Below are 23,963 nucleotides of genomic sequence, written 5' to 3'. Positions count from 1 at the left end.
CCAGGGAAGCAACTCCTGAACATCTCAAGCCTGTTTATTAAGGTACATAGATCCATTTCGAATTTAACGCTCTAGCTGAGAACAGCACCAGTACAGAAGCTGATTTATAAATCATGCATCAATCTTTGTCAGAAGTGGGACAGCAACTTGGGCAGCAACCATCTGAGCCATCTGATTTTATTCTGCTTCTCCATGTGAATGAACCCTTGGACTTCCTCAATGTTTACAAGTTAGTAAATGACAATCCCTCCAAAAGCAATTGTTTCAGAACAACAGGGCTACTTCAGATGCTTTGCAGACTATTATTCTACTGAGTGCTTTACAGACTCTCAGTTTTCGTCGGTTACAATTTTTTTTTTTCACTTTTTGAAATTTTAATAGCCACAAATGAAGCAGAAATAAGGGTTTGCTGCACACTCCTCTTGAACCCCAATAAGAACTGTGTTAAGTCACTGTCTCCACATGGGAAAACGTCTCTCTTTCAGACATGGGTGCAATTATATAGCAAACTCAGAAGTATTATATAGCAAATTATGTAGGCTCTTATTTACGTGTTTTTATTATACAGAGTGAACAGCCAAAGTAGTTGTTGATTTTAAATGATAAACTTTTATTCTGAATATACTGTTTTTGCACAAGAATTAACACAACAGTTCTAGGATTATAAACTTTTTATAACATTATTGTACAAATTTTTACAAAAAATTATTTTTCCAGGCTTGTCAAGTTCCACAAAAGTGTCAAGAGAACACAAGAAAAGGGAGAAAGACCTGCTTGCCTTGTAAGAGCAATCAAGCCTTTTTTTGCAGAAACGCACACTGAGCATTTCAATAAAAGTATCCCAGAAAGCATGATCCAGACATTCCATACAACACAAGAAGAGAAGACAGCTTTGTCAGATCACAATCGCAATTCCATGGCATCTGAACAAGACAGTATCCCTTTAGCCTCAGTGAAATTATTTCTTCAAGATGATGTTTTTCTTCTAAACCATAAACGGGACAGATGCAAGTAGCTGGGAAGAGGGTGAGGCTAACTTTTCAAAACTCTTGAATTGTTTTCAGACACTTTGTTTTAATCTTTTTACAGTAGTGTACAATGAGTATTAACAATATTAACATTGTGGTATGAAAAAAAAATAATAAATCTGGCCTTCGTTAAAGGCTTGGATGTCTGATGAAGCTAGGGTAAAATTTATCCTACGGAAGGAGTTATTAAGATTTCACCTTCAGTCAACATTCCAGAAACACCCAAGTGCGTTGGAGTGCCTCGTAGGCATTAACATACTTCTTAATAACCAATGTGGTAGCATCTGAATTTGCAGGACCAGTGGGACTGAGGTTGTGTTTTGAAATTAAGACATAGTAAGCATGTTTTCTGAGCTTAAGTGTTAATGGGAACAAAAGATCTTAATGTCTCTTCAGTGATACCCAAAAACTCTCAACCACAGCAAGTAACACTTGGGTTGCAAAGGTCACTTAAAAGGGATACTGCCTATTTGAATCCGGTAAGGCCAGTTTTTAAGTTAATAAAAGGAATATTATAGGAAAACTTACAAATGGCAGCAACACTGGTTTTTTGTCAAGTTAAGCAGTAAAGCCTCAAGCATTAGAAACATGAAAAAGATCATACTAAAGTCTTAAAGGTACAGGACCTAAAAATCTCGTCAGTCATACCTGCTATGTCATGTTAAAAACCTGTTACAAATATGGACCGCGGTCAGTGTTTTGGCAGTAATGCTGGTTGTTTAAATGAAAAACTAGAAAGAAACCTTTCATGTTAAGTCCTCAGATCATGTTTTGCACTGTACCATGCTGTAACAACTTTAATGGTGGTTATTTGCAGATATACAATAGGCTGCATGACTTCTGTGTAAACTGAAATAGTCCCAACAGTTCCCTTAGTGCTATTTAAAGGATCTGAGCAAATATCAAGACAGCTTTTTTATCTGGCTTTAAAAAAAAAAAAAAGTTTTTAAAACATATTGTAATTTGAAAATGTCTCAGTTTAAAGCCTAGGATCAAGTTTCCTCTCTCACAGACAGGAGAAGACGACTATTACGCATTATGTGAGAGTAAGGGTACTGTTCTGCAGGAAAATATGTATATATTCATGGAGGTTATTTCGAACAGACCGGTATTCACATTTTGAGATAGCTAAAGTTCACATTGCATTTTTTTATCTGTGTTTTGTAATTTGCAGCTATCTAGGTAGTGCATTTTAAAAGATCTTGACCATCACTTGGATATAATCAAAACATATATTGCTTTCTGCAAAAAGAAGCCAAAATTTCATTTTTTTCCCGTTTGAAGTATTGAGTTCTATAGGGATGGTACTAAGCCCTTCTGGGAGGGCCAGATCCTGAGTTTTCTGTCAGGATGTAACGGCTGGAAGGCTGTTTATACAGAAATGTGTTTCTCCAGGTCATATAGAGAGGCAGAGGAGAGGAACAAAGGACATTTCCCTCTTTGGCTAACCCAAGAAGGCTAATGTGTCTGCATGGCGTGGGCTTCTCCCGCATTTTGTATTCGGGCACTCTAAGGGAAGGGGGAAGAGAGCAAAAGGCCCAGCTGTTTTCTGTGGTGACAGGGCTCTGTGCCGCCTTCTTTTCTGCCTACAGACAATCGAATGTTTATTAACTAACTCAGAATATGGCCTACCAGCATAAGCAAATTGTTCCAAAATGTTAACTAATGTAACTTTTCCATGAAGGGTTTCTTTTGGGAAGCTAAGTGAAAACTGTATAGAACTTAATATACTGACAATCTTACAATAAATTAAAAGAGTAAAATGCAAACTAATATGTATTTTAAGCAATCTTAGAGTAAAAGCCATGAGTGCAGTCAGTATTGGCCTAATCCTACAACACTTTTTCCTCCCATAAAATTTCAATTGACCATGCTAAGGAAAAATACAGGATGCAGTCTCAGCATTAGAAAGACGCGAAATAATTTTTTATCAGGTAGCAACTGATAATAGGGTGAAGAGAAGTGCAGTAATATGACTGGAAGGAAGAGCTCCAAGATTATCTTCACCAGTATTATCAAAACTAGCTCACCTTCCCTGAGGAGGACCTGAAGTCATCCAACATAGGTACTTGTACTTTTAACCCCATGACTTTACTAGAGATATTTTTTTTAAAAAGCTAAATCTGATCACTGAACAAAAGGTCAGGTTTTATTTTTTTTCACTCACTGTATTCCCAAACATGAGAAAATACATAGCTGGAGCCAAGATACATGAGAAAAACAACGAACCAGCCATGAGCACAACTATAGTAGACATCTGATCTTTTGCGCCATGCCACGGCTTTGAGTAGCTTCTTCAGTTTTCATAGGATATTAATGCATGCCCAATTATTTCTTTAAGCTTTTGGCATGATCAAAATTATATCATTCGATCACCAGCATATACATACCAATGCTTTGTATTTTCTTATTTTTTAAAAGAGCTAGTGTATTGTGCCATGTTAATATTTGCATATTGCAGTCATTAGCAGAATTGTACAATACCAGCAGAGTTGCACATTCATTGGTTTAGCTGTCTTGCAATACTGTTTAGTTCTGAAAACTAGAAAAAAAGCGCAAATCATATTTTGCATCAACACTATGCTACGCTGTAATATTATAATTTACTGCACCAATCTGTATCACCAATGAGGTTGTATAAAAACAACTTCTAAAATTATTATTCACAATCAAGTATCAATGTGCATACATATAGATTCAAGGCTCCCCATTTGTTTAGATTTTTTCTAATCTCATTAACCAGGGCATTTTGCTGTTAAATATGCTATTTGCAATAATAAATAGCAACAGCAGAAGTTTTAATATTATGGGTGTTTTTATATGAAGGAAACAAAGGGGGAACCTGATATGAACCTTAGAGAACATATACTTCCAAAAATAAATGTGTTAAATCTGATTTTTATATACTTAAAATATCTGTACACAGGTTTTCATGTGAGATCGCTATTCTGTAAAAAATCCAACTCAACCCTTTTGTTACGATAGCTAAATTTACCCTATTTTCTCAGCTTTTTCATTGTACAGTATATTCAGAGCTCTGTTTCATAATGTAATTTAATATGATTTGATTGCAACACATTGCAATGTTCAGTTTCTCACACAATAAAAGAATCACTCAGTTACCTTTCAATGGACTATACTCTACCATCAAAGAAAACAAACTGAAAAACAATAACATAGCATCATCATCATGCAAAATACCCTTGGAAACCAACGTTCAAATATCACAAAGACATTTTTTATTCACAAGCGTTTTTGTTTGAGCCTTTGAAGGATTTGCCTAGCTTTATATATAACTGCATTGTGAAAAGAAGGTGAATATTACATTGAAATTAACATTTTTTCTGACAGAATATGACACCAAGTTTAAGATGAGAATCACTTTTTAGTTAAACTCTCAAGCACCTTTATGTTTTTAGAAAAAGAAATTTCCTTCTTCCCTCCCTTCCTTCCTTCCTTTCTTCTTTCCTTCCTTCCTTCCTTTCCTTCCTTCCTTCCTTCCTTCCTTCCTTCCTTCCTTCCTTCCTTCCTTCCTTCCTTCCTTCCTTCCCTCCCTCCCTCCTTCCTTCCTTCCTTCCTTCCTTCCTTCCTTCCTTCCTTCCTTCCAACCAACAATTCATCAATGTACCAAAACTTAGCTGGCTACATGATTCATTTCGGAAGAATAAACCGTTCATCATAAAGCATTTCAATCATGCTGAACTTCTGATGAAGACTAGCCAGTATTTTCATTTTACTCAAGTAGTTTGGACAAAACTGATGTTCAAAGCAGCCAGCATGGTGCTAGTAATGCATATTGGGGAGTATGTTTTCTTTTTTCTTTTTCTTTTTTTTTTTTTAAATAAATGTTCATGTAAAAGAATATAAATCTTCAAGATATCCAAAGCTTAAAAGAAATCAAAATCATATACATAAGCTATTGTCAGGGGAGCCCTTTTACATGAAGTTATCAAGATCACAACAACAAACAAACAAAAAATATTCTTAGATTCCCCAATGAAGCACGTACAGAATTCTGTTTGGATGGCATAGATGATGCAGCATTCACACACATTTAAGGATCCGACACTCCAACATGCAGCCACCGTGGGTGCCTTTATGAGTCTCACAATGAGTGATAACCAGACACGAGCACTGCTGTTCTGCTGCTGTCTGAATAGCTGACCCTTTTTAAAATGAAACTGAGGCTATCGTTTTGGCCGGGTCTTGATTAAGTTATGCAGGTTTTGGTTTAGCAAGGTCATAACTGGCCGTGTCTGCTGCCAGATAACAGCCAAAGCAGGATCAGCTGGATTCCTACCATAGACCACAGTGATGGACTCAGACCAGAGACACCACCGCAGTCAGCCGAATCTTCCTGTTGACAAGAAAAGAAGAAATCATTTAACATTAATTACAATTCAATTTCCTCAGAAGTAATCTACATTTTAGTCTTCAAGAGTTTGAACTATCCTTGAGGCATCCTTTTTGGTCTTATATATGTTATTTTGCCTAAAATAACAGCAAAATAATTCCTGAAAGTTTGTCTGATTATTGATACGAAGAGTGGCATTACTACATTAGCTATAAGCATGGGAGGATTAAATACTTGCAAGGCTTATTGCGCTCACTTACAAACTAGATGGGATACTTAAACAATCAAACAAAAAATGCTATGGGATATACTTGGGGGCCCCAGTAAACCACATCTATATTCCTTAAAATTACATCAATTTGGAGATTTTGAGTATCACTTTATTGCAAGGAAAGATGGAAGAACAATTAACTTTTCAAGATTAGAAAGCAAATACCAGAATATGTTCATGTCCATTTCATCAACACGATCACACATAGAACCAAATATGCTCTGCAGGTGAAGATATGATCAAAGAGAATGAAAATCCTTTCTCTGTCTCTGATGCTGTATTCAAGAAGAAGAGCCAAATTTTCTGTTGGCTTTTTATGCATGTTTGATGCGGTCAGTAGAGAAGAGACCCTTGAATTTGAGGGCTCTCCCTGAGCTGCACCGCTCTGTCATGTATCAGTGGACCTAACTAGTCATTGTACCACCCAGCAACCACACCTCTCTCCCCCATTCCTCTTTGCCGTTAACAGCTGTTATTTGGTCCCACTTTGCCTGTAATGCATAATATCTTTCACATCATGGACCTACTCACTAGTCTGGCCAACATATGTCTGATAACTGTGCTGGAGTCTGTAACATCTTTACACCTTCTTGTTTCTCAGGACTAATACAATCTATGTTTGGCTGCCTAAAACACCAGGACAACGTTCCAGCCATCCCCTGCCCTGCTCTGTCCACCGCGTCCGAGATTCATGGGTAGGTCTGAAGGCTGAAAATATTTTGTCTTCCATTTGTTTTCAATGTATTCTGTACCCATAGCATAAAAAGACACTTTCCAATTTCCAAGAGATCCCAAGCCTCCAAGGACAAGAAAACAGTGCAGGTGGGAAGGGACTTAGGTGTATTAGGAACTGGGGAAACTTCTTGAAAAGGAGGAACATGTGCAGGGAAGGAGAGACTGCACCTTAACTGTAACGGAGCCCAGCTGCCAGCAGAAAAATTAAAAAGGTTTTAGAACAGAAATCAGAGGAAAGTCAATGAGCATGGAACATCTCCTGGTTGAGACTGGCATGCCCCTGAGGCATATGTAACTAATATTCAATGTGCCTCAGAAAAGGCTGGGGGAGGGGGATAAAAAGTACAATCAGGATAAATGAGGAAGGTCATTAAAACACCTTTAATTTACTAGCACATTCTTAAGCAAATGTTTCAAGTGCTTCTGCAACAATGCTAGAAACATAAAATTAAGACGGAGGAATAAAGATAAGTCATCAATGAACCATCCCAAAATAATACACATATCAGAAACCTGGTGGAAGGAGAAAAATCAGTAGGATAGAACATTGTCAGGCAACCAGCTTTTTAAGAATGGCAGTGTAGGACATACAGCAGAAGGGCAGTATGTAGAGGATAATACAAAGTGTAATAGCATGAAAGTATTACAGAAAAAGGAAAGTGTGATGGAATCTCTGTGGGTAAGAAATTTCAGCATCTAATAATAACAATTTAATACTAGGATTGCACTGCTGACCACTTGATCAAAGTGACAATATCAATCATGAAACATTATGTGAGATTTGAGAAGCCACATATAGACTGGATTGATCTCAAAAAGAGATGTAGAGATCACATTTTTTGGTATGATAAATGACTGCTTTTTGGAATAAACCATCTTTGAATCTTTAATGGTGCATGGGGCCCTCTTCAAATTTATTAGTGGAGAGCTGCTCTGTGTAGCTTTAGTATAGCTGTAGTAGTTCTGTAGACCACAATGCAATAGGACTTTGTTGTGTGAGAGATCAGGCCAAACAAATATATATATAAAAAAAAAGATAACAATTTCAAGGAGGGGAACTATGTGAAAATTACTACAAGCAGTTTTTAAAAAAAAAACCACAAAAGCCAAACAAAATCAACAACACAAAACCAAAACCAACAAACAAACCAAAAAACCAGAAAAAAAACCCACTTAAAACCCAAACAAACAAAAAACAGAAAGTGGGAAAAAAATAGAATAATCTCAAAAAGCAAGTCACTCACAAGGATCCAGAAGAATGTTCAGAAATACTGCATTAGATATCCAGATATAATGAATGCCACAATTAGAACAACAACCCGCACCTCCCAGTACCTCCCCCCACCTCAAACCTCCCACCCCAAAAGAAATGAAAAAAAGACATCACCTACCCCCCAAAAAAACCCCAAAAAACCCCAAAACCAAACCCAAACAAGGAAACACCCCTGCATGAATCAGTACAGAAATCTAGTACACTGTCATAGAAAAGGTCAGTATTTAAGAAATCAAGTTTACTCAAATGAGCAAGAACAGGAAAGCACATAAAAATGGCAGATTAAATATAAACAGGAAATTAGGAGGGATGATAATTTTTATGACCTCCCTGCAAAATATGTTGAAAATGATAGTAGAAAGTTTTGAATAGATCAAAAGCACAAAGCCAAATACAGAGTTAGGACAAGTGCTTGATAACAAAGGTGTAAAGAGAATGTGGGGATAGCAAAGGACCTCAATGAGTTCTTCATGTCAGTTTTAAGGGGTGAAGACATTAATGAGACTCCCACCACACACAGTGCATTCTTTAAAGCAGAGAGGTCAGAGGAACTAGATCATCTTGGAATAAATATATGGAAAATCAGATAAAGCAGAAAAATTAGTTTCAGTAAGTCATCAGGAATGATAGCATTCACCGACAGTCTCCTTTAGAAACTTGGATGTAAAAAAACCAAAACCAAAACCAAAAACCAGCATTCAAATTTAAAAAAAAAAAAAAAAAAAGAAAAAATAAGATCCATCCTGTCCTAAAGCAAATAGCTCACATCAGTTGCTGTTCTTTATCAATAGTAGCCATTTCCAGACATGTTTCTGCCATCTATTAGCTCTATAATTTAGTTCCATAATTTTGGCTTAGCCTTTTTTTTTAGTTGATAGCACTCTACAAGTTCAAAATTCCTAAGGTTTCCGGTCAAGAAGTAAGTCATGAGTGAACTCTGCTGCACTGGATTTGGAGTAGGATGCTAAGATCTGAAGATGCACTGAACATCTGGTTTATTTAGTTTGGCTCCGTCACTTTTTGCATCTGCATTGTATCTTGTCATGTAGCTTTATTTCTTTTCAAGGCACCTAAAAATAACCCTGTTGCTTCTTCCTCACAGTGAGTACCATTGGAAGCAGAATTATCAGTAAAGGTTTCTTCTTACATGAATTCAACGAACAGTACTCAGTGTCACCTCCTGGTATTTAAGATTCTTATCACTGAAATTAGAAAAGTCATCTCTGAAGAAATAGTCTAAAGTAAATCACAAGGTTTAAAATTTTCCAACAGAGGCGACATGTCTGGAGGGTCAGAAAGAAGTAAATTGAAGATCTTAAACAAAATTGTGCATAATAGGAAGGGAAAAAATATGATAGGGAAAATGGCATCGCGTATGGATACAGAGTAGATGGACTTCCACATACAGAATTACACAGTACTCAGCTTTCATGTCACCTCTGCATTAGACCACATGTTGCATAAATTATGTTGATGAATTAATTCTACCACTATATGTACTTAAAAAAACCTCCATTCTGTGACCTGCTTTTATTTGCTTTTTGAGATTTTTTTTAAACTACATCACAATTTATGGGCCTTCCTTTTACATTCAATAGTTATACTATATAATATTCCTGTTGGATTGAAAAGAAATATTTAGTATCTTTTGCTCTCTCCCTAAGACTATACAAAGCAGTTTTTAAAGGATTCACAACTTTACAACAGTAGAGAATGTCTTGGAAGCCTCGTGCAAGACAGGCATCTTCTTATTATGAAAGACAGTTAAACTGTACTAGACAAACGTATACAAGGTTTGTACACATATTTCAAGGTTGGTGAGATTTTAACCTCATACTGATCAAAGTCACATTGAATTTCTGAGGTTTGGAGACCAATTTACAGCAGTAAACCAACAGTTCTGCCAAGAACAATTTCTAAATATTCTCTCTGGATTCAGTTATTCTTTTGTATCTTAAGCCAAGACGAAAATAGTAGTGGCAAAGAAGGTACAGTAAATCCTATCTAAATTACTTTTTCCTCTCCAGCTTTGCACATTGTAATTTTCTTGTGTGCTTTAACTATTGTGAAAACAACAAGAAATGTAAAAAAAAAAAAAAGAAAAAAAAAGAGGACAAATTCTGATTACATGCTGATTTACATAAATTCAAAAAATCAACTCAGAAATGAGTGGGATCTCATCATTAATTTGGAACCAGATTGAGCAAAACATCAAGTTTTGAATGGTCTTCCAAATACCTTTTTTGAAAACACTTCCCCTATTCCTGATCTTTAAGAAAACTTCTCAACTGTTTCCTGTGAATGTTATTTTTGAGATTTCTTATAAAATTCTTATAACAAATTACATAGGATAATTTTTTATTATCTTTACATTATCTTTTCTTTACCTCTGCCAGCGCAATTATATACTTCACTATTTTTAAGCAGTTTCACTGAAATTTTCCAGACTATTACATTAGTCACTACTACATTAGTCACACAGAAAACATGAATAACCAACAGGTCAGTTGGGGATGTCCTCTCTTTGCTGTCTTCAAAATAATATTCTGTATATTATTCCTCTTTGAAGAGAGAAAGAATTGGAAAAGAAATTGGAAAGAATCCTCTTTAGCCAGTTTCATTTCATCAGAAGTGTATCAGAAACTTCTTGCATTAAGAAGTCACATGTCAAATTTCCTTGCATGCTTGAGTTAGAGAAACGTCAAATCCAAATGTCATCTCCTTCATGTCATGCCTTACTATGCCTCTAGAGAGGGTTATTTTACATCACATACTGTGAAAATTATTCAGCACTTGTAGAATGGAAATGAATGCTTTTATAAAACCACATATTCATTCTTAAGTATCACATTTTCATTCATATCACCATTTCCTTAAAGGCAGTGCCAGTCCAAAATTTGAAAGACACACATGGAAATATAAATACATATATACACACATACATGTCTAAGTCTATAAACAGACTTGTTACTCTTTTAGAAGTACACTATAACTATTCAATGTACCAAAACTTTGTCTCGAAACCTTAATCCTTTATCAGAAACCCATTGTGCTACACTGACTATAAAAAGGATAAAACAACAATATCTGACAAAGAGCTGCTGGTCTGGCCTTTGATATCAACTGGTTACCTCAACGTTATACCTTTTATAAGCATATATTTGAAATGTTTCATATTGCATGGAGAACAGCTTTGCTTTTACTCGAGTCATTTCAAGTTCCAATGCACGGTCTTTCATAAAATTTGTGTTACCCTTCTTTGTCTGGACTACCAGACAAAGCTGTCCAAGCTGTACAGCTGCCCACACATGGATCAGGGATACAGCCAGTCCCATCAAGATGTGTACAGTTGTCTGGGCTGCTAATCACTCCTGAAGCTCCCACGGACATCCCTGGGAGCTGACAGAAATAAGACTTTCCCAGAAGGGGCTAAAAACTTGTAGAGTTCATCTCTTTATTCTGACATGGCAAATAAAATGAGTGTGCATGTACACAGTAAGAGCAAACTATTCAAGGGAGTGATAAAGACTATTTTGTTATCCTTGATGGAAAAAACCGCAGCTGCTGTTATTGAGCCTATCAGCTAGCTTGTATCTGTGTTGGCTTCAGTGATTTTAATAAAACTACACAGATTATTGTCCAGTGAGAACCCATTTCCAAAATCACAAAGTTATTAAAAACAGGATGGATGAACGAAATTACCTTTATAACTTTCTGCTGCCGAAAGTCTATCAGCTAAAATTATATTTTGTGGGTTTCCCAGTGTTTTGTTTTGCCTTCTTGAGCAGAAAGACCATTTTGGACATAAAGAATTCAGCTCAACGTGAATCTCTGCTGCTTTACGTACGTTGGACAGTAGTTTTTTAATTAAACTAAGATTACTTGCAGAGCAAATTGCATAAGATATTAATCTTCTAGATTTTAATGTGAAATACCACTGGCGTGGGGGAAGGGACTTCCTTACAATCTTTAGCCATGTCTATGCAAGTTCCTAGGTTTGCTAGAAATTAGATAATTTAAATTCAGAATAAGAAACTTTAAAATTACTTAAATACAGCTGTTAAACAGAACTTTAAGGGGTTTTTTCGCTGATGTTAGAATGATATTAACTGAACCTTCCCCCAAGCATAAAGACAATATAAATTATTGAGAGAATGAGTGTTCTAAATAGTTACAATTTTCAATATTTTACTACACTAAACTCTGAAAAATGATCTCTAAGTTTCCATTTCAGCCTCTCCGTTGGCTTTACTTTGATAGATATGTTAGTATCTCCCTCTAGTGGTTTTCTCAGTAATAATATCGATCAGAAACACACACACACACCCCGCCAGTGTAAAAGGTCATAATTTTATTCTCTTTAGGTCAGCAGTTGTCTCGTGTACGTGTCACTAGGACAGCAGTGCACACTCTCACACCAATCAATGCAACACAGTCTAAAATGTCGAGGCTTTCGGTATGAACCCCAGGGTCTGCACTAGGTCAACATGCAGCCTTCATGTATCCGTGTACTTCGTGAGAAGAAAAAACCCCACCTTCTGCTGTAATTAGGCAATGAATATGTTTAGGTTGCAAAAAATTAAAAAGTAAAAATACTATTTTACTGAACTCATAGTTTAACCAAATTGATGCACACTATAACCTTCCCTCATTAACATTTCTGTTAATTTGAATGCAGTAACATTTCCTTTGAGTTGAATGCAGTGAAGACTCCTTACTCTTCTCAATAGCAACACTTCCTGTAACACAGAGCACTCATCCTTGCTATCCCTAAGTACAGCTTGATTTTCACAGGTATTACAGTCTCTTCTAATTACTTTGCACCTTCATTTGTGAAGAAAACTTTCTTCTTCTGTTGCATTTTAACAGGGACAAGGGAAAAATGTTTGGAAGGGGATGACTCTGATTCAGTTGGTACATGTGCAATCTCAGAGAGATGACCATATAAACCCAACAGGTTCCCGTGTCTTTGTATTTGCTGTGGGAGAGGCCCTTGTGTTCTGTAATTGTGATTTATGAGGCTCCAGACAGGGTTTTTTCATATTTAATTTCCCTTAATATTGCAATAGTAATTTGCTCCAGATTGTTGCTTTTGGGACTCGCTTCTTTCTGTTTTCTTTTGTATGCTTAGTAAGTAAAAAAGTCTGCTAATTTTTTAAGCCAAGAACAAAACAAAAAAATTAGAGAAAGTAACTGACCATCCACACCACATGAAAACTTGCAGAAAAATGGAGATAGGAGCGGACATCATGGCAGAGGCACGACTCGTTGTGCATATAGGCTGATCCTATTAATAACGGGCAAAGTAGCAAGTAGAGGAAAGGAAAGAAAACACAGAAAAAAAGACACACAAGATGAGATATCATGCAGATTGCCGGCAGTTAGCAGAGTTAATGTGAAAGCATCCACCCAAGAGCAAGAGATTCACAGCAAATTTTGCAAATAAACTTAACCAAAACAATCCACTGTTACAAAACACATGACTTACACACTGATTAGCACATCAAGCTAGTGAGCAAGAGTTGTACTTTCACACACAATCGTATCAGGATGATTTGGAATATTTACAATGGCCAAATAGCTTTTGGATGGTTTTTCAACCTTGGTTAACCTTTGCTGGCCAGTTAGAGGACTTCCTTTTTAAAATAAAATTTGGTAACTGGATAAATGCATTGAATACCAACTGTCAGGACTTTTTTAACTACAGACATCTCAACCATTTTGCTTCATTAAAGAAAGGAAGAGAACATACTGTATCAAAATTTGGTATACAGCTGTTATAGTCAACTAACTTGCTAGTTTTGGAGAATTTTTCCTTTGCAGAAATGGGATGAGGCATTACAAATGTATTTTAAAAATATTTTTTTAAATACATAATGGCAGATAGTTCCCTGTTCAGTACTTTTTGTCTTGAAATTTATGCTGAACAATTTGAATTCAACATATTTTCTTTCATATAGTATTTTGAAAGGCAAGACAGAGATTATATTCAAAATAATTATATATGTGGCACAGTTATAATTTTTCTCCTTCAAAATTGCAATGTATGCAATACAGGCAGTACTGAACAGCATAGTTTTGCTGATTTCAGTAAAGCAATGCAGTTTTATACCTGTTAAGAATGTGACCTAAGGTCAATACACATTTGCAGGATTTCTAAGGGAGACAACATCCTAAACCAGATAAGTTTTTAGTCATTTAACAAGACCTGAAATAGTATTTGGAAACACAAATATAAAAATACTACTTCTAAGCCAAGATTATCATCTATTTGTGAAAGCCATAGAAGAACTGAATTTCACAGTACCGTACAAAGACCATTTTATGCTTGCTGATGGTTGGGGTTTTTTAGTGGGAATCATGTGTGAAAGTGCAACGGTTATAGGAAAGGCAGATAAGAAAGCAGCTGTTAATTTTATGTTAATCATGGGATACTTGAAATAGAGTGGCTATGGTCTAGAGTGAACAGTATGTTTAGTGATAGATAGGTTACCAGGCTCCAAGGTACATGTAAACATAGTTTTCACTGCTCTTCTAAAACAGCTCTACAATTACTTTTAAAGATAGTCCTAAAGTCTTACAAGTTGAATTTTACCTGTTTGGCTTCATCAAAACAGACATCAGGACCCTTTCTGTATCTAGGTTGTTTGACCATCTCACAAGGATTTGGCCCTTCATCTGTTTCTCTGGTTAAGGAGCATAACTTTTTCAGGCATCGTACATCAGGAGGATTAACATTCTGGGTTTACTTTCATGGGAGAAGAGAAGTTTTATGCTAATTCAGATAGGACTGAAATAAACATCAATACTTACAGTTCCTTGTTTAAATTAAAGAAAACCAAACAAAAGCAACCCTCCAGATAAATTTAAATCAAATAGCCTTTTTTTTTTTTGTACTGCTTTAATCAAGAAAATAAACATCCTGCATGACTTTTTAGAACCAATACTTCCCTAACTATATACAAAACAAAAATAAAACCTGGGTGGTTTTTTTTGTTAAAGATTTTCTGTGTTGCTTTTAATGCCATTGCATAAATATTATAAAAAATACTTAATAAAGTAGTAAGCTTTCAATGGTGCTGATTGGTTATAGCATATGTTACCATTGAATTAGTCTGCTAAAATGCAGACACACAGTAAAAGTGAGGAAACCTGTTTGGAAAAGTAATGCTATATACAGGCTGAAGATTACAGTTAAGGCCTCTAAGAACTACTGGTTTTATTATGTGTACACCTATATTGCCCCAAATGTCATATACAAGATCATCCCAGTGTAGGCTTTGACAGTAAATAACAGAAAATCTAATCAGATCTCAATAGCATTTAGCTAACTGTAAATGTGAAGTAATGCATTAGCTTACATCTCTGAAATCTGTAACTGTTGATATTTAAATGCAAATACTATACTTCACATTTGCCACAGGCTAACAAGGGACAGAAGCCATTGCAGCATACTCTGCAAAACCCTCTTCTGTTGAAACCTGCTTATATTACCATTCAGTATGTTAAGCTTTTTTATTCCACTGTTGGTAGTAGAGACATTAAAGCTAAGCTGGAATGTTTCAAAAAAATTGAGCACCAATATTTTATTTATCTTAGTAGCTCTAACTTATACTTGAAGCAATCCTATTCATGCACTGCTGTGGAGTACTACAGCAGCTTCATTGCAATGAGCAGAGATGCCCGATGGAAGAGAAGGCAAGAGGATGGGGAATTTAGTTCTGCAGGTCTACATCTGTCTTCCTTCAGATGTTATCAGATTCACCTCCCCTGTCCTCTGCCGGAGCTCAGCTGAAAGGGAAGTAGAAACGTAGAAACACTCTAAAAGACCATGTGCACAAGCAAAGCTGTACCAGCCAGAAGGAAGCAGAGTCTAATAATAACCATCTGAATAGCACCCAGAGGTCATTCTGTCTGCTTGTGTGATGTTATGCTACATCTGCATTTCACAATGTACCTTAGTTATAGGAAAGAAAGAATAGCTTAGTACTGCATAGTTGGAACAAAAATAAAATAGTTCATTTAGCCAATATAAGCCCACCCAGCTGCTCTGGCTGCCATTTGAGGCCATTTACTGCTTTCTAGAAGGTTTGAGCCCCACAGGGAAATGCAAGTCATGTGCCCATATCCCATCAAACGTGCTTCATTTTCTGTAGTGAGTGCTGTCTATAAATTCAGACAGTGGCAACAGTTAATCAAACTGTCATGGACTGGAGCCAATTAGAATATTAGGTTGTGTTTACATAGTTCTGTGATGACATAGATATTGCTTCCACCCCAATGTAACTTCCTTTTCAACCCAAGCGTAGATGGAATTCCAGTCTTATTAATGTGGCAATGAATGCATTGCTTGTGCCAAAGAAACACAGTCATCTCTACCACCCTCTGCTTTTCTTTCAGGAATGGGAGAGGCTGTCTCAACTAACTTCCTGACATGGACAAAGGTATTACTAATTGTTTTCCATATTCTATCATAATTATCCAAACTATGATTGATTTACCATCTCCAGCATGCTATCCTCAAGCACATATAGCAGAGAAAAATTGAGGTGAATTTCTCCTGGACTAGAATATGTGTATGTTGGTTTTATGTATTTCCATCACCATCACCTACAGGTATCTACTGGGGTGAACAGGCTAAAGGCATAGATTGGCATGAAGGCAGTTGTAAATTAGAACAACCTTTCACATGCTTTTAATTTTAATGTGTGTGTTGCAAGGACTTGGTTTAGCATGTATGCCACGTATGTCTCCAGCCAGCTCTGAAGAAATTCTGTGCTAGCAGCTGGATAAAGTCTAGCCTTTGATGGTTAAAGCAACTTCCACAAGGAGTAAGCAGTTCTCATTGGCACTGAGCACATACTAAATTGCCTCCATCACTTCACCTCACTGTTGCAGGCATCAGTGGAGCATCCCAGCTTTTCATGACCAAACACTCTTACCTTGGTGTTGCCCTTTTTTGTTATTTCTCTAGACAGACATACCCTTATCTTTTCTAAAGACTGAAAAAACTCAGGACTCTCAGGCTCCCCTTGCCTGTCCTGAGCTCCGGATGCCAACCACCTTGGTGGCCGTTCCTTGGACTTCCTCCAGTACGTCAGTGTGGTACTGGGGAGCCCCAAACTGTACACGGCACTCCAGATGTGGTCTCACCAGTGCTGAAGAGATGGGATGGCTAAGTTTTCCCAACCTGCTGACTACACGCTTGCTAACATAGCTCAGGATGTGACTGGTCCCTCTTTATTGCAAGGCACAGTGCCAACTGATGTTTGACTTTTTGTCCATCATGATCATCAAGTCCTTTTCTGCAAAGCTGTTTCTAATCACTCTGTTCCCAGTTTGTCCAGGTGCATGTCATCATTCTGTCCTGGATCCAAGACTTTGCATCTGCCTTTTGGAAACTTCATTAAGTTCCTGTGAGCCCATTTCTGTTTAGGTCCTCACAAATAACAGCTTTGCTCTCCACCTCAATGACTGCTGCCTCAGATGATCTGTGATATCATCTACAAATATCTACTGCTTCAAGTACTCCAATGGCAACCATGCTACTAATATGTACATAAACAGGCCATTTTTTTCCAAATATATTCCAGTATATCATAGCCAAAAATCAATCCACACTACTAAATAACGTGATTTTAAAGGATACCCGGCTTCTCCGCTTGCATCAGTGGCTTTGGGTCACAGGAGCGGCACAGCAGTTGGCTGTCACTAATAATGAATACTAGATTGGTGTTTGAAATCTTCTCCGCATGATAAAGTCTGGAAAAAAAGCCAGCAAAAACCTATGTTTAAATGAAGCAAGGAAATCCGTATACGAGAAGGACACACAATATTGGAATAAAAGTAATCCAACTTCACAGATTCAGTCTGCCTGCTACTGTTTATCTTTTCCATTAACAAACAGCAGGAAACATCTATAACAAATTTTGTAATTTTTTTGACATTTCCATGGTTCCCCCTTCAACTAGACTTATTAGTGGGAAAAATGGAAAAGAGCATAAAATTACTTTAATTGAGTTAATAGTTAGCTCTGTACTGCTAGAACAGTAGCTATATTGAGAAATAAAATCAGTTCAGCATCAATTCTTCCCCTAACAACACTGAGAAAACCCTCAACCACAAACCCAACCAACCAACCAAAGCCCCAACCCATAAACATGTCTGTAAGAAAGGTGAGAAGGAGGTTTAGTGTATGTATGCTGTGTATTGGATGTGTGTTTGTTGTATTTTTGCGTACATATAATTCCACGAAAGGCCTTTAAATTTGTAGGGTCATTTTCAATTTATAAATCATTGAATAGGCAGCATTATACCTCTAAGCTATAGATACTACACTTCATGCCTTAGATACTAAAGGTAAGGATACTTCTGGATTTTTCAAGGATAATTTTCATGTACAATTTAAATTTACTGGAAAGGCAGATAGACCATCAAAAAAGCAGAGAAAAAAATCTTAATATTTCTTAGTCATTAATAAAATATATTCTACTTGTCAAAGCGAGGTAAATTCAGGACAATCTAACAGGTTAATTTCTATTAGTGGATTCTAAATACACTTTCATACACATATAAAATAACAAGCAAGTCTTTTCATATAGGTGGTTACCACTCCATGTAAACAGAGATTTATTACTTAGGTGTGAAGTGATCAGATTATTTCTGAAATTTCACAGATGATAATTTCACACCACTGACTGGGTACAATAAGAGGATAAAATACCTGTTAATTAAATAACCTATGTTATGATTATGTATCTGGTTGGTTTAAGCAGCTTAAATTGTCCTTTCGTACTCATTCCCACACTGTGGCACTATTTTTGCGATATTAGCATAATAATTTCTGTAGTCTTTCAGTAAACCAAACTAAAGAACTCTTCTGAAATCTCTCCAAACCAAAACCAAAACCAAAACCAAAAAACAAACAAAAAACCCCTATAAAAACCAAAACCAAAAACCCCAGCTTAATGAGTTCTCTGCACAGCCAGGTACCACACAAACACATACTAGCAACATGGGGGAGGAAGTAGGGAAGTGGGAGAAAGTGTCTACATGTTTTGGCATTCTCCAATGTCCTCTGTCTTTCCTTCCTTGCTTAAAATATTGTCTTCAAGGAGTTTGAAACTTTACTGTTAGTTTTAATTTCTAAGACGTTTTCAAAAACTCCTAATGTATGCAAACTTTGGACCCAACAGGCTTTTGTATGAAACACAGAACTAGGTCCAAGTTGCTATGTTGTGCTACAGGCCTGGGAAGAGTGGCTGGAAAGCTGCCCAGAGGAAAAAGACCTGGGGGTGTTGGTTGACAGACGGCTGAAGATGAGCCTGCAGTGTGCCCAGGTGGCCAAGAAGGCCAACAGCATCCTGGCTTGTATCAGACCTAGTGTGGCCAGCAGGACAAGGGGAGTGAGTGATTGTCCCCCTGTACTCAGGACTGGTGAGGCTGCACCTCGAGTGCTGAGTTCAGTTTTGGGCCCCTCACTACAAGACAGACATTGAGGTGTTGGAGTGTGTCCAGAGAAGAGCAACAAAGCTGGTGAAGGGTCTGGAGCACAAGTCTTATGGGGAGCAGCTGAGGGAACTGGGGTTGTTTAGCCTGGAGAAAAGGAGGCTGAGGGGAGATGTGATTGCTCTCTACAACTCCCTGAAAGGAGGTTGTAGCCAGGTGGCTGTTGGTCTCTTCTCCCAAGTAACAACTGATAGGACGAGAGGAAACAGCCTCAAGTTGCACCAGGGGAAGCTTACATCAGATATTAGGAACAATTTCTTCACTGAAAGGGTTGTCAATCATTGGAAGAGGCTTCCCAGGGAAGTGGTGGAGTCGCCATCCCTGGAGGTATTTAAAAGACGTGTAGAAGTGGTGCTTAGGGACATGGTTTAGTGGTGGACTTGGCAGTGCTAGGTTAACAGTCGGACTTGATGATCTTAAAGGTCTTTTCCAACCAAAATGATTCTATGATTCAAAATGATTCTGAAGTATCCAATTTTTTAAACTTATCTTTAAATATCATCTTGAATAAGCACACGGTTTGCCTAATAAGACACACAGCTCTTCAATCATGAGGACTATTGACTAGAAGGTAAATTTGAAGATAAATTGCATAATCTTCTTGACCATCAAAAATTCCAATACATAACCAGATTAAAGAAAATCATCTCCTTCTGAATATTGCAGAATGCCTTTAAGTTCACTTAATAAATTAAAAGAAAACAAATTGTAACAGACATAGAAATACAGTTTTCATGGAGCATATATAGACTATAAAACAAAGATTTGACTAAAATATTTCTACAATTCTTTAATTATTACAATTAAAATTAATTCTAAACAAATAATAATAGAATGCTATTTATCATTTTATTGTCTATATACTTCTCTGTCTTGCTTATGTAAGTCTTGTGGAATTAATCCAATATTTTTGGTTCTTGTAACAGTGCTATTATCTTTAGTAAAATAAATTAATATCCAAAAGTTATTATTTATATTGAAGAAATTTTACCTGGAGCAGTTTATACAATCTACAATCCCACCAAAGGATTTATCATCATTTTCAAAGAAATACTGAGTTTGCTCAGTGATACAGCTTGTTTTAGGCAGGGCGGCACCAAAATCATCATCTTCCATATCAGCTGACAGAAAGAAGAAAATAAATAAATAAAGAATGACATTTTTAAGTCACAGGTGCAATGGGGAGATCCAAATATGGCCCCCAGCCTAGATTCTTACCTTCTACTTCACTCAAAGTTGACTCTTTAACATTCTCTTGACTTACCTGCTTCAAGGAAACGTGGAAAAGTCAAGCTCAAAAACAGCTGCTGTAAGATAGACCTGAACACAAAAGACAATATATATTTGTTAAAAGCTCTTTGTCATCTTTGTATTTTAATGGCTCCTTAGAAACTACTCAAATAAGTGTTATTAACAACAAAATCATCACGGCTTATTATGTTTTTGCCAGTTATTAAAGCTGTGTTTCTTTAAACCTTACAGTTTGACTTGTTTTATTTTCACACTTTCTCCCAGGTCTTTTTTCACACTAATCTTTTATTCTACTGTTGAGATGTTCTATCATTTGTGCCCATAACTCACATAATAGAAATGTTATCATGCCGTCCATGTCCTCCTTTTACACCTCCGTGGGAGGTGGAAGAGGCATGTTGGCTTTCCTCTAACACTTAACAGAACTCCTTTTCAACACACTCAGGGAAAATGCTCCTGAATTAGACACTTTGCACTGATTAAGGTTCATTAAATTGCTGAGAAGGAGACATATACTGGAATATTACAAGTATTTTATAAAAATCATTACTGTAGCAGTTGACTTTTAAAATCAGCTCTATTCCTGCTCTTGAGGCATGGAATGCATTTTCCTCTTAGACACTGCCAAGACACTTAGGCTTAAAGAGCTCTGCTTATTTCAAATTACTTTTCTTCACTCATGATCATATTTTTCCTATTTTATTCAGTTGAATCAAATACTGATTTGCCGCATACATGGCCCCCTTCTATTCCTGTCAAAATAGGAATTACAACAGTAATATTCCTTGACTCCCTGTTTCTGCTTAAACTTTCCTACGTTGTAGTTTCCTGTCGTCGTGTTTTAGGCTTGCTTCTACCTACAAATACGACCTGACCTCTCTTCATCTCATTTTGTTCTAAGGCCTGTTCTGCAGAGAGAAGGGACTGTATAATTTTATTCAACCTCCAAGATTTTCTTCCTTTTTTCCTTATCCAGCATGATCCATGTGTAAAGAAACTGAATCTGCCTGTCACCTTTCCAGTGGAGGCATTGCCTGAAGGAGCTCTGGATTCACATCCACAGCTTTGTGCCTTGAATCATCAGATGGACAGTGCACCAGCCGTCATGGATGAGAAGAGACCTGACGCCATTCAACAGCGATGCAATTTGCTGACAGAAAATAGTAATCCTTTGTAAGGGCTTACCACTGAATTTACAGGGAACTGAGTGAAAAAGGCAGCCTGGGAAAACTGTAAAATCTGAGTTAAAAGAGCATGAAGGAGAAACGACACGTACTCTCTTAACTAAATGCTGATGTATCCCATACAAATTTTGAAAATTATCACTCACACCTTTATCCCACATTGTTGCCTGAAACACTATAGTTTTCTTTAATAACCTGGTTTCTCTTATTTCCCTGCATTTGCTTTTGCCAGGTGCCTCACTGAATCCATTTTTTGGTCAGCCCTTTTCTCTCTGCTTGCTTAATGGCCTTCTCTGCCTGCTTCTGACCTAGATTCCATTAAAAACATGTCCACAGAAAGTACTTTCATATGGTGCTTTCAAGTTAAACATCACACAAAATAAACCTCAGGTCTAAATTGAGTCCAGACCACTGAGTCTGATTTGAACACTGATAAACTAAAGTTTTTCTGTTTGAGAAGAGCTCAAGTTTCTCTTCTGGATTATTGCCCATCTCCAGTTTTTGAGGTTTGCTGTTGTCCAAGAAAACCAAGATTTTTGTTGTTGCTGTTAACGAAATGTAACCAACAATGAAAACCAACATACAAACTTCATAGTGTTATCCGTGAGAAAACTGCTGTATGTTTGTTCAGCTGCTACATATTTTAACTCCTAGCTTTATAAAGTAGGTAAATTATTCCAGTTTGATAATTATTATATAAAATAAGCATCATGAAACTTTGCAAAAAGGAACAGGCAGTCTCCAAGGGTGCAATTCACACCAATGCAGAAGTATCACGTCAGCCCTAATTACTTATCCCAGTTTTGTGCTAGGGTAAGTGGCTGATAGAGGTGTCTATCTACATGGGTCTGAAATAGGTAAAGCTATTTCTGTGGACATTATTAATAATGCATAAATCAAAGTCAAAATAAAAGAAAGCTCCTCAGTGGATCTTGAGTTTTAAAATGTATCCAATATTGTGACTGTAAAAGATAAACCTAATTACTGGTACAATCCTGGCTGTCTCAAGGTCAATCCCAAAACTCCACCCCAGTTCAAATATACCTACGTTTCTCCTCAGCTATAGAAAATGCTAGGACACACAACTATAGAATTATCCAAAATGCTTTATGTATATTTGCTTCCTTGAAATAGTTCAGTAGTGCTTTTCACATTCCATTTCAAAGAACCAACTAATAAGTATCATGAGACCCTTTAACTGAACTGTGCCATCAGATAACATATTGCTTATCCTGCAGTCCAAAGCAAGACTTCTTCACATTTTGTAATAGAGAGGCTTCATGTGGTTTTGTAAAATGATTCAGTGAGAAGCAAATATTGATTTTCTTAAGACTTCTTGCTAGAAAAAGAGAAAGGCGAAATTCTGAAATACGGAACCAAGTGGTCAATAATTCTAAATATAATAATTGTACCTGGACCTTCACACCTGCCAATCAGACTTAGACCGTTAATCCCAACTCTGCTTCCTGAAGCTGATTTTGTAGAGTCAGAAAACACAGTCACAAAACTTGGCAAGAGGAGTTTTGATTTCAACTGTCTACAGAACACTGAATTTTCAAGGAGTTTGGAGACATAGCTAGCTATTTTCACCATAAGAACCTGCAGAAACACAGGGTTCAGAGCAGTTTCGGGAGTGAGGCAGGGGAGAGACTAATACAGTCTCAACCTGCTGAATAATTCTAGTTTGGATACACATATCTGACACACTTGCACTTACCAGGCAGCTGCCGAAGCCCACCATCCTAGATGTAAAATATCAGTTATCGTAGGCTGGGAGAAAAACAACAGAGATTATGTTATTTGCATAAGCACCTGCAGACTTTTAAGGGACTGTCAGTCACTGCACAACGCACTACTGACCACATAAGCAGAACGAAGTCCAGCTCCTTGCTTTGGTTCTTCTTCGGGATCGCAGACCGATTGATAGTCATACGACTTGTTAAAGGCATACAGGGACATGTTAATCAGGTTTCGCATCAGACCAGGATCAATTTCACCAAAGAATCTTCCAATCTGATGAAGGAGAACATATAGAGATAAATTAAAGTATTTCCAAGTATTTTTCTCATAAAAAAGTTAACAGTTCTGATTTTTTCCCTCTACACAACTCATCTGGTTGTGCTGCTAATGTATTTCTTTCTTTCTTTGACTATTTCTCTCCCAAAAGCTTGGTTGGAGAACTCCAGTTAGACAGTAATTGTTAAATGCACTATCAATGAGACCACCCTGCTTGGGGAAGAACAAGAGGAATAGGAGAAAGAAGGTGTGTGGGTGCCATACTAGCCCTCACCATCACAGGTCCATCGGCAGCCTACCAGCCTAAGAGCAGAGAACAAAGAACACAGCTTGGTAGAAGCAT

At 37.0% G+C, this 23,963-nt stretch overlaps 1 protein-coding gene across 6 annotated transcripts in view; it reads right to left on the bottom strand.

Annotated features, from left to right (window-relative positions):
• Positions 1-586: 586 nt before the first annotated feature.
• The window catches only part of CACNA2D1 (calcium voltage-gated channel auxiliary subunit alpha2delta 1), a 421,619-nt gene continuing 398,242 nt past the window's right edge, over positions 587-23,963 (bottom strand). For all 6 annotated transcript variants that reach the window (XM_054844365.1, XM_054844371.1, XM_054844379.1 and 3 more), the window contains 7 exons: positions 23,465-23,617; positions 23,322-23,374; positions 20,434-20,489; positions 20,161-20,290; positions 17,311-17,423; positions 14,257-14,339; positions 587-5,385 (listed from right to left, as the gene is read on the bottom strand). In XM_054844365.1, the coding sequence (XP_054700340.1) occupies positions 5,269-5,385; positions 14,257-14,339; positions 17,311-17,423; positions 20,161-20,290; positions 20,434-20,489; positions 23,322-23,374; positions 23,465-23,617 (705 nt within the window). In that variant the 3' untranslated portion in view covers positions 587-5,268. The remainder of the gene's footprint in view (positions 5,386-14,256; positions 14,340-17,310; positions 17,424-20,160; positions 20,291-20,433; positions 20,490-23,321; positions 23,375-23,464; positions 23,618-23,963) is intronic.

The sequence above is a fragment of the Grus americana genome, chromosome 1, assembly GCF_028858705.1.
Source record: "Grus americana isolate bGruAme1 chromosome 1, bGruAme1.mat, whole genome shotgun sequence".
Lineage (NCBI taxonomy): Eukaryota > Metazoa > Chordata > Aves > Gruiformes > Gruidae > Grus > Grus americana.
The sequence above is the reverse complement of the archived record's forward strand: the minus strand, read 5'-3'. Positions and strand labels throughout refer to the sequence as shown.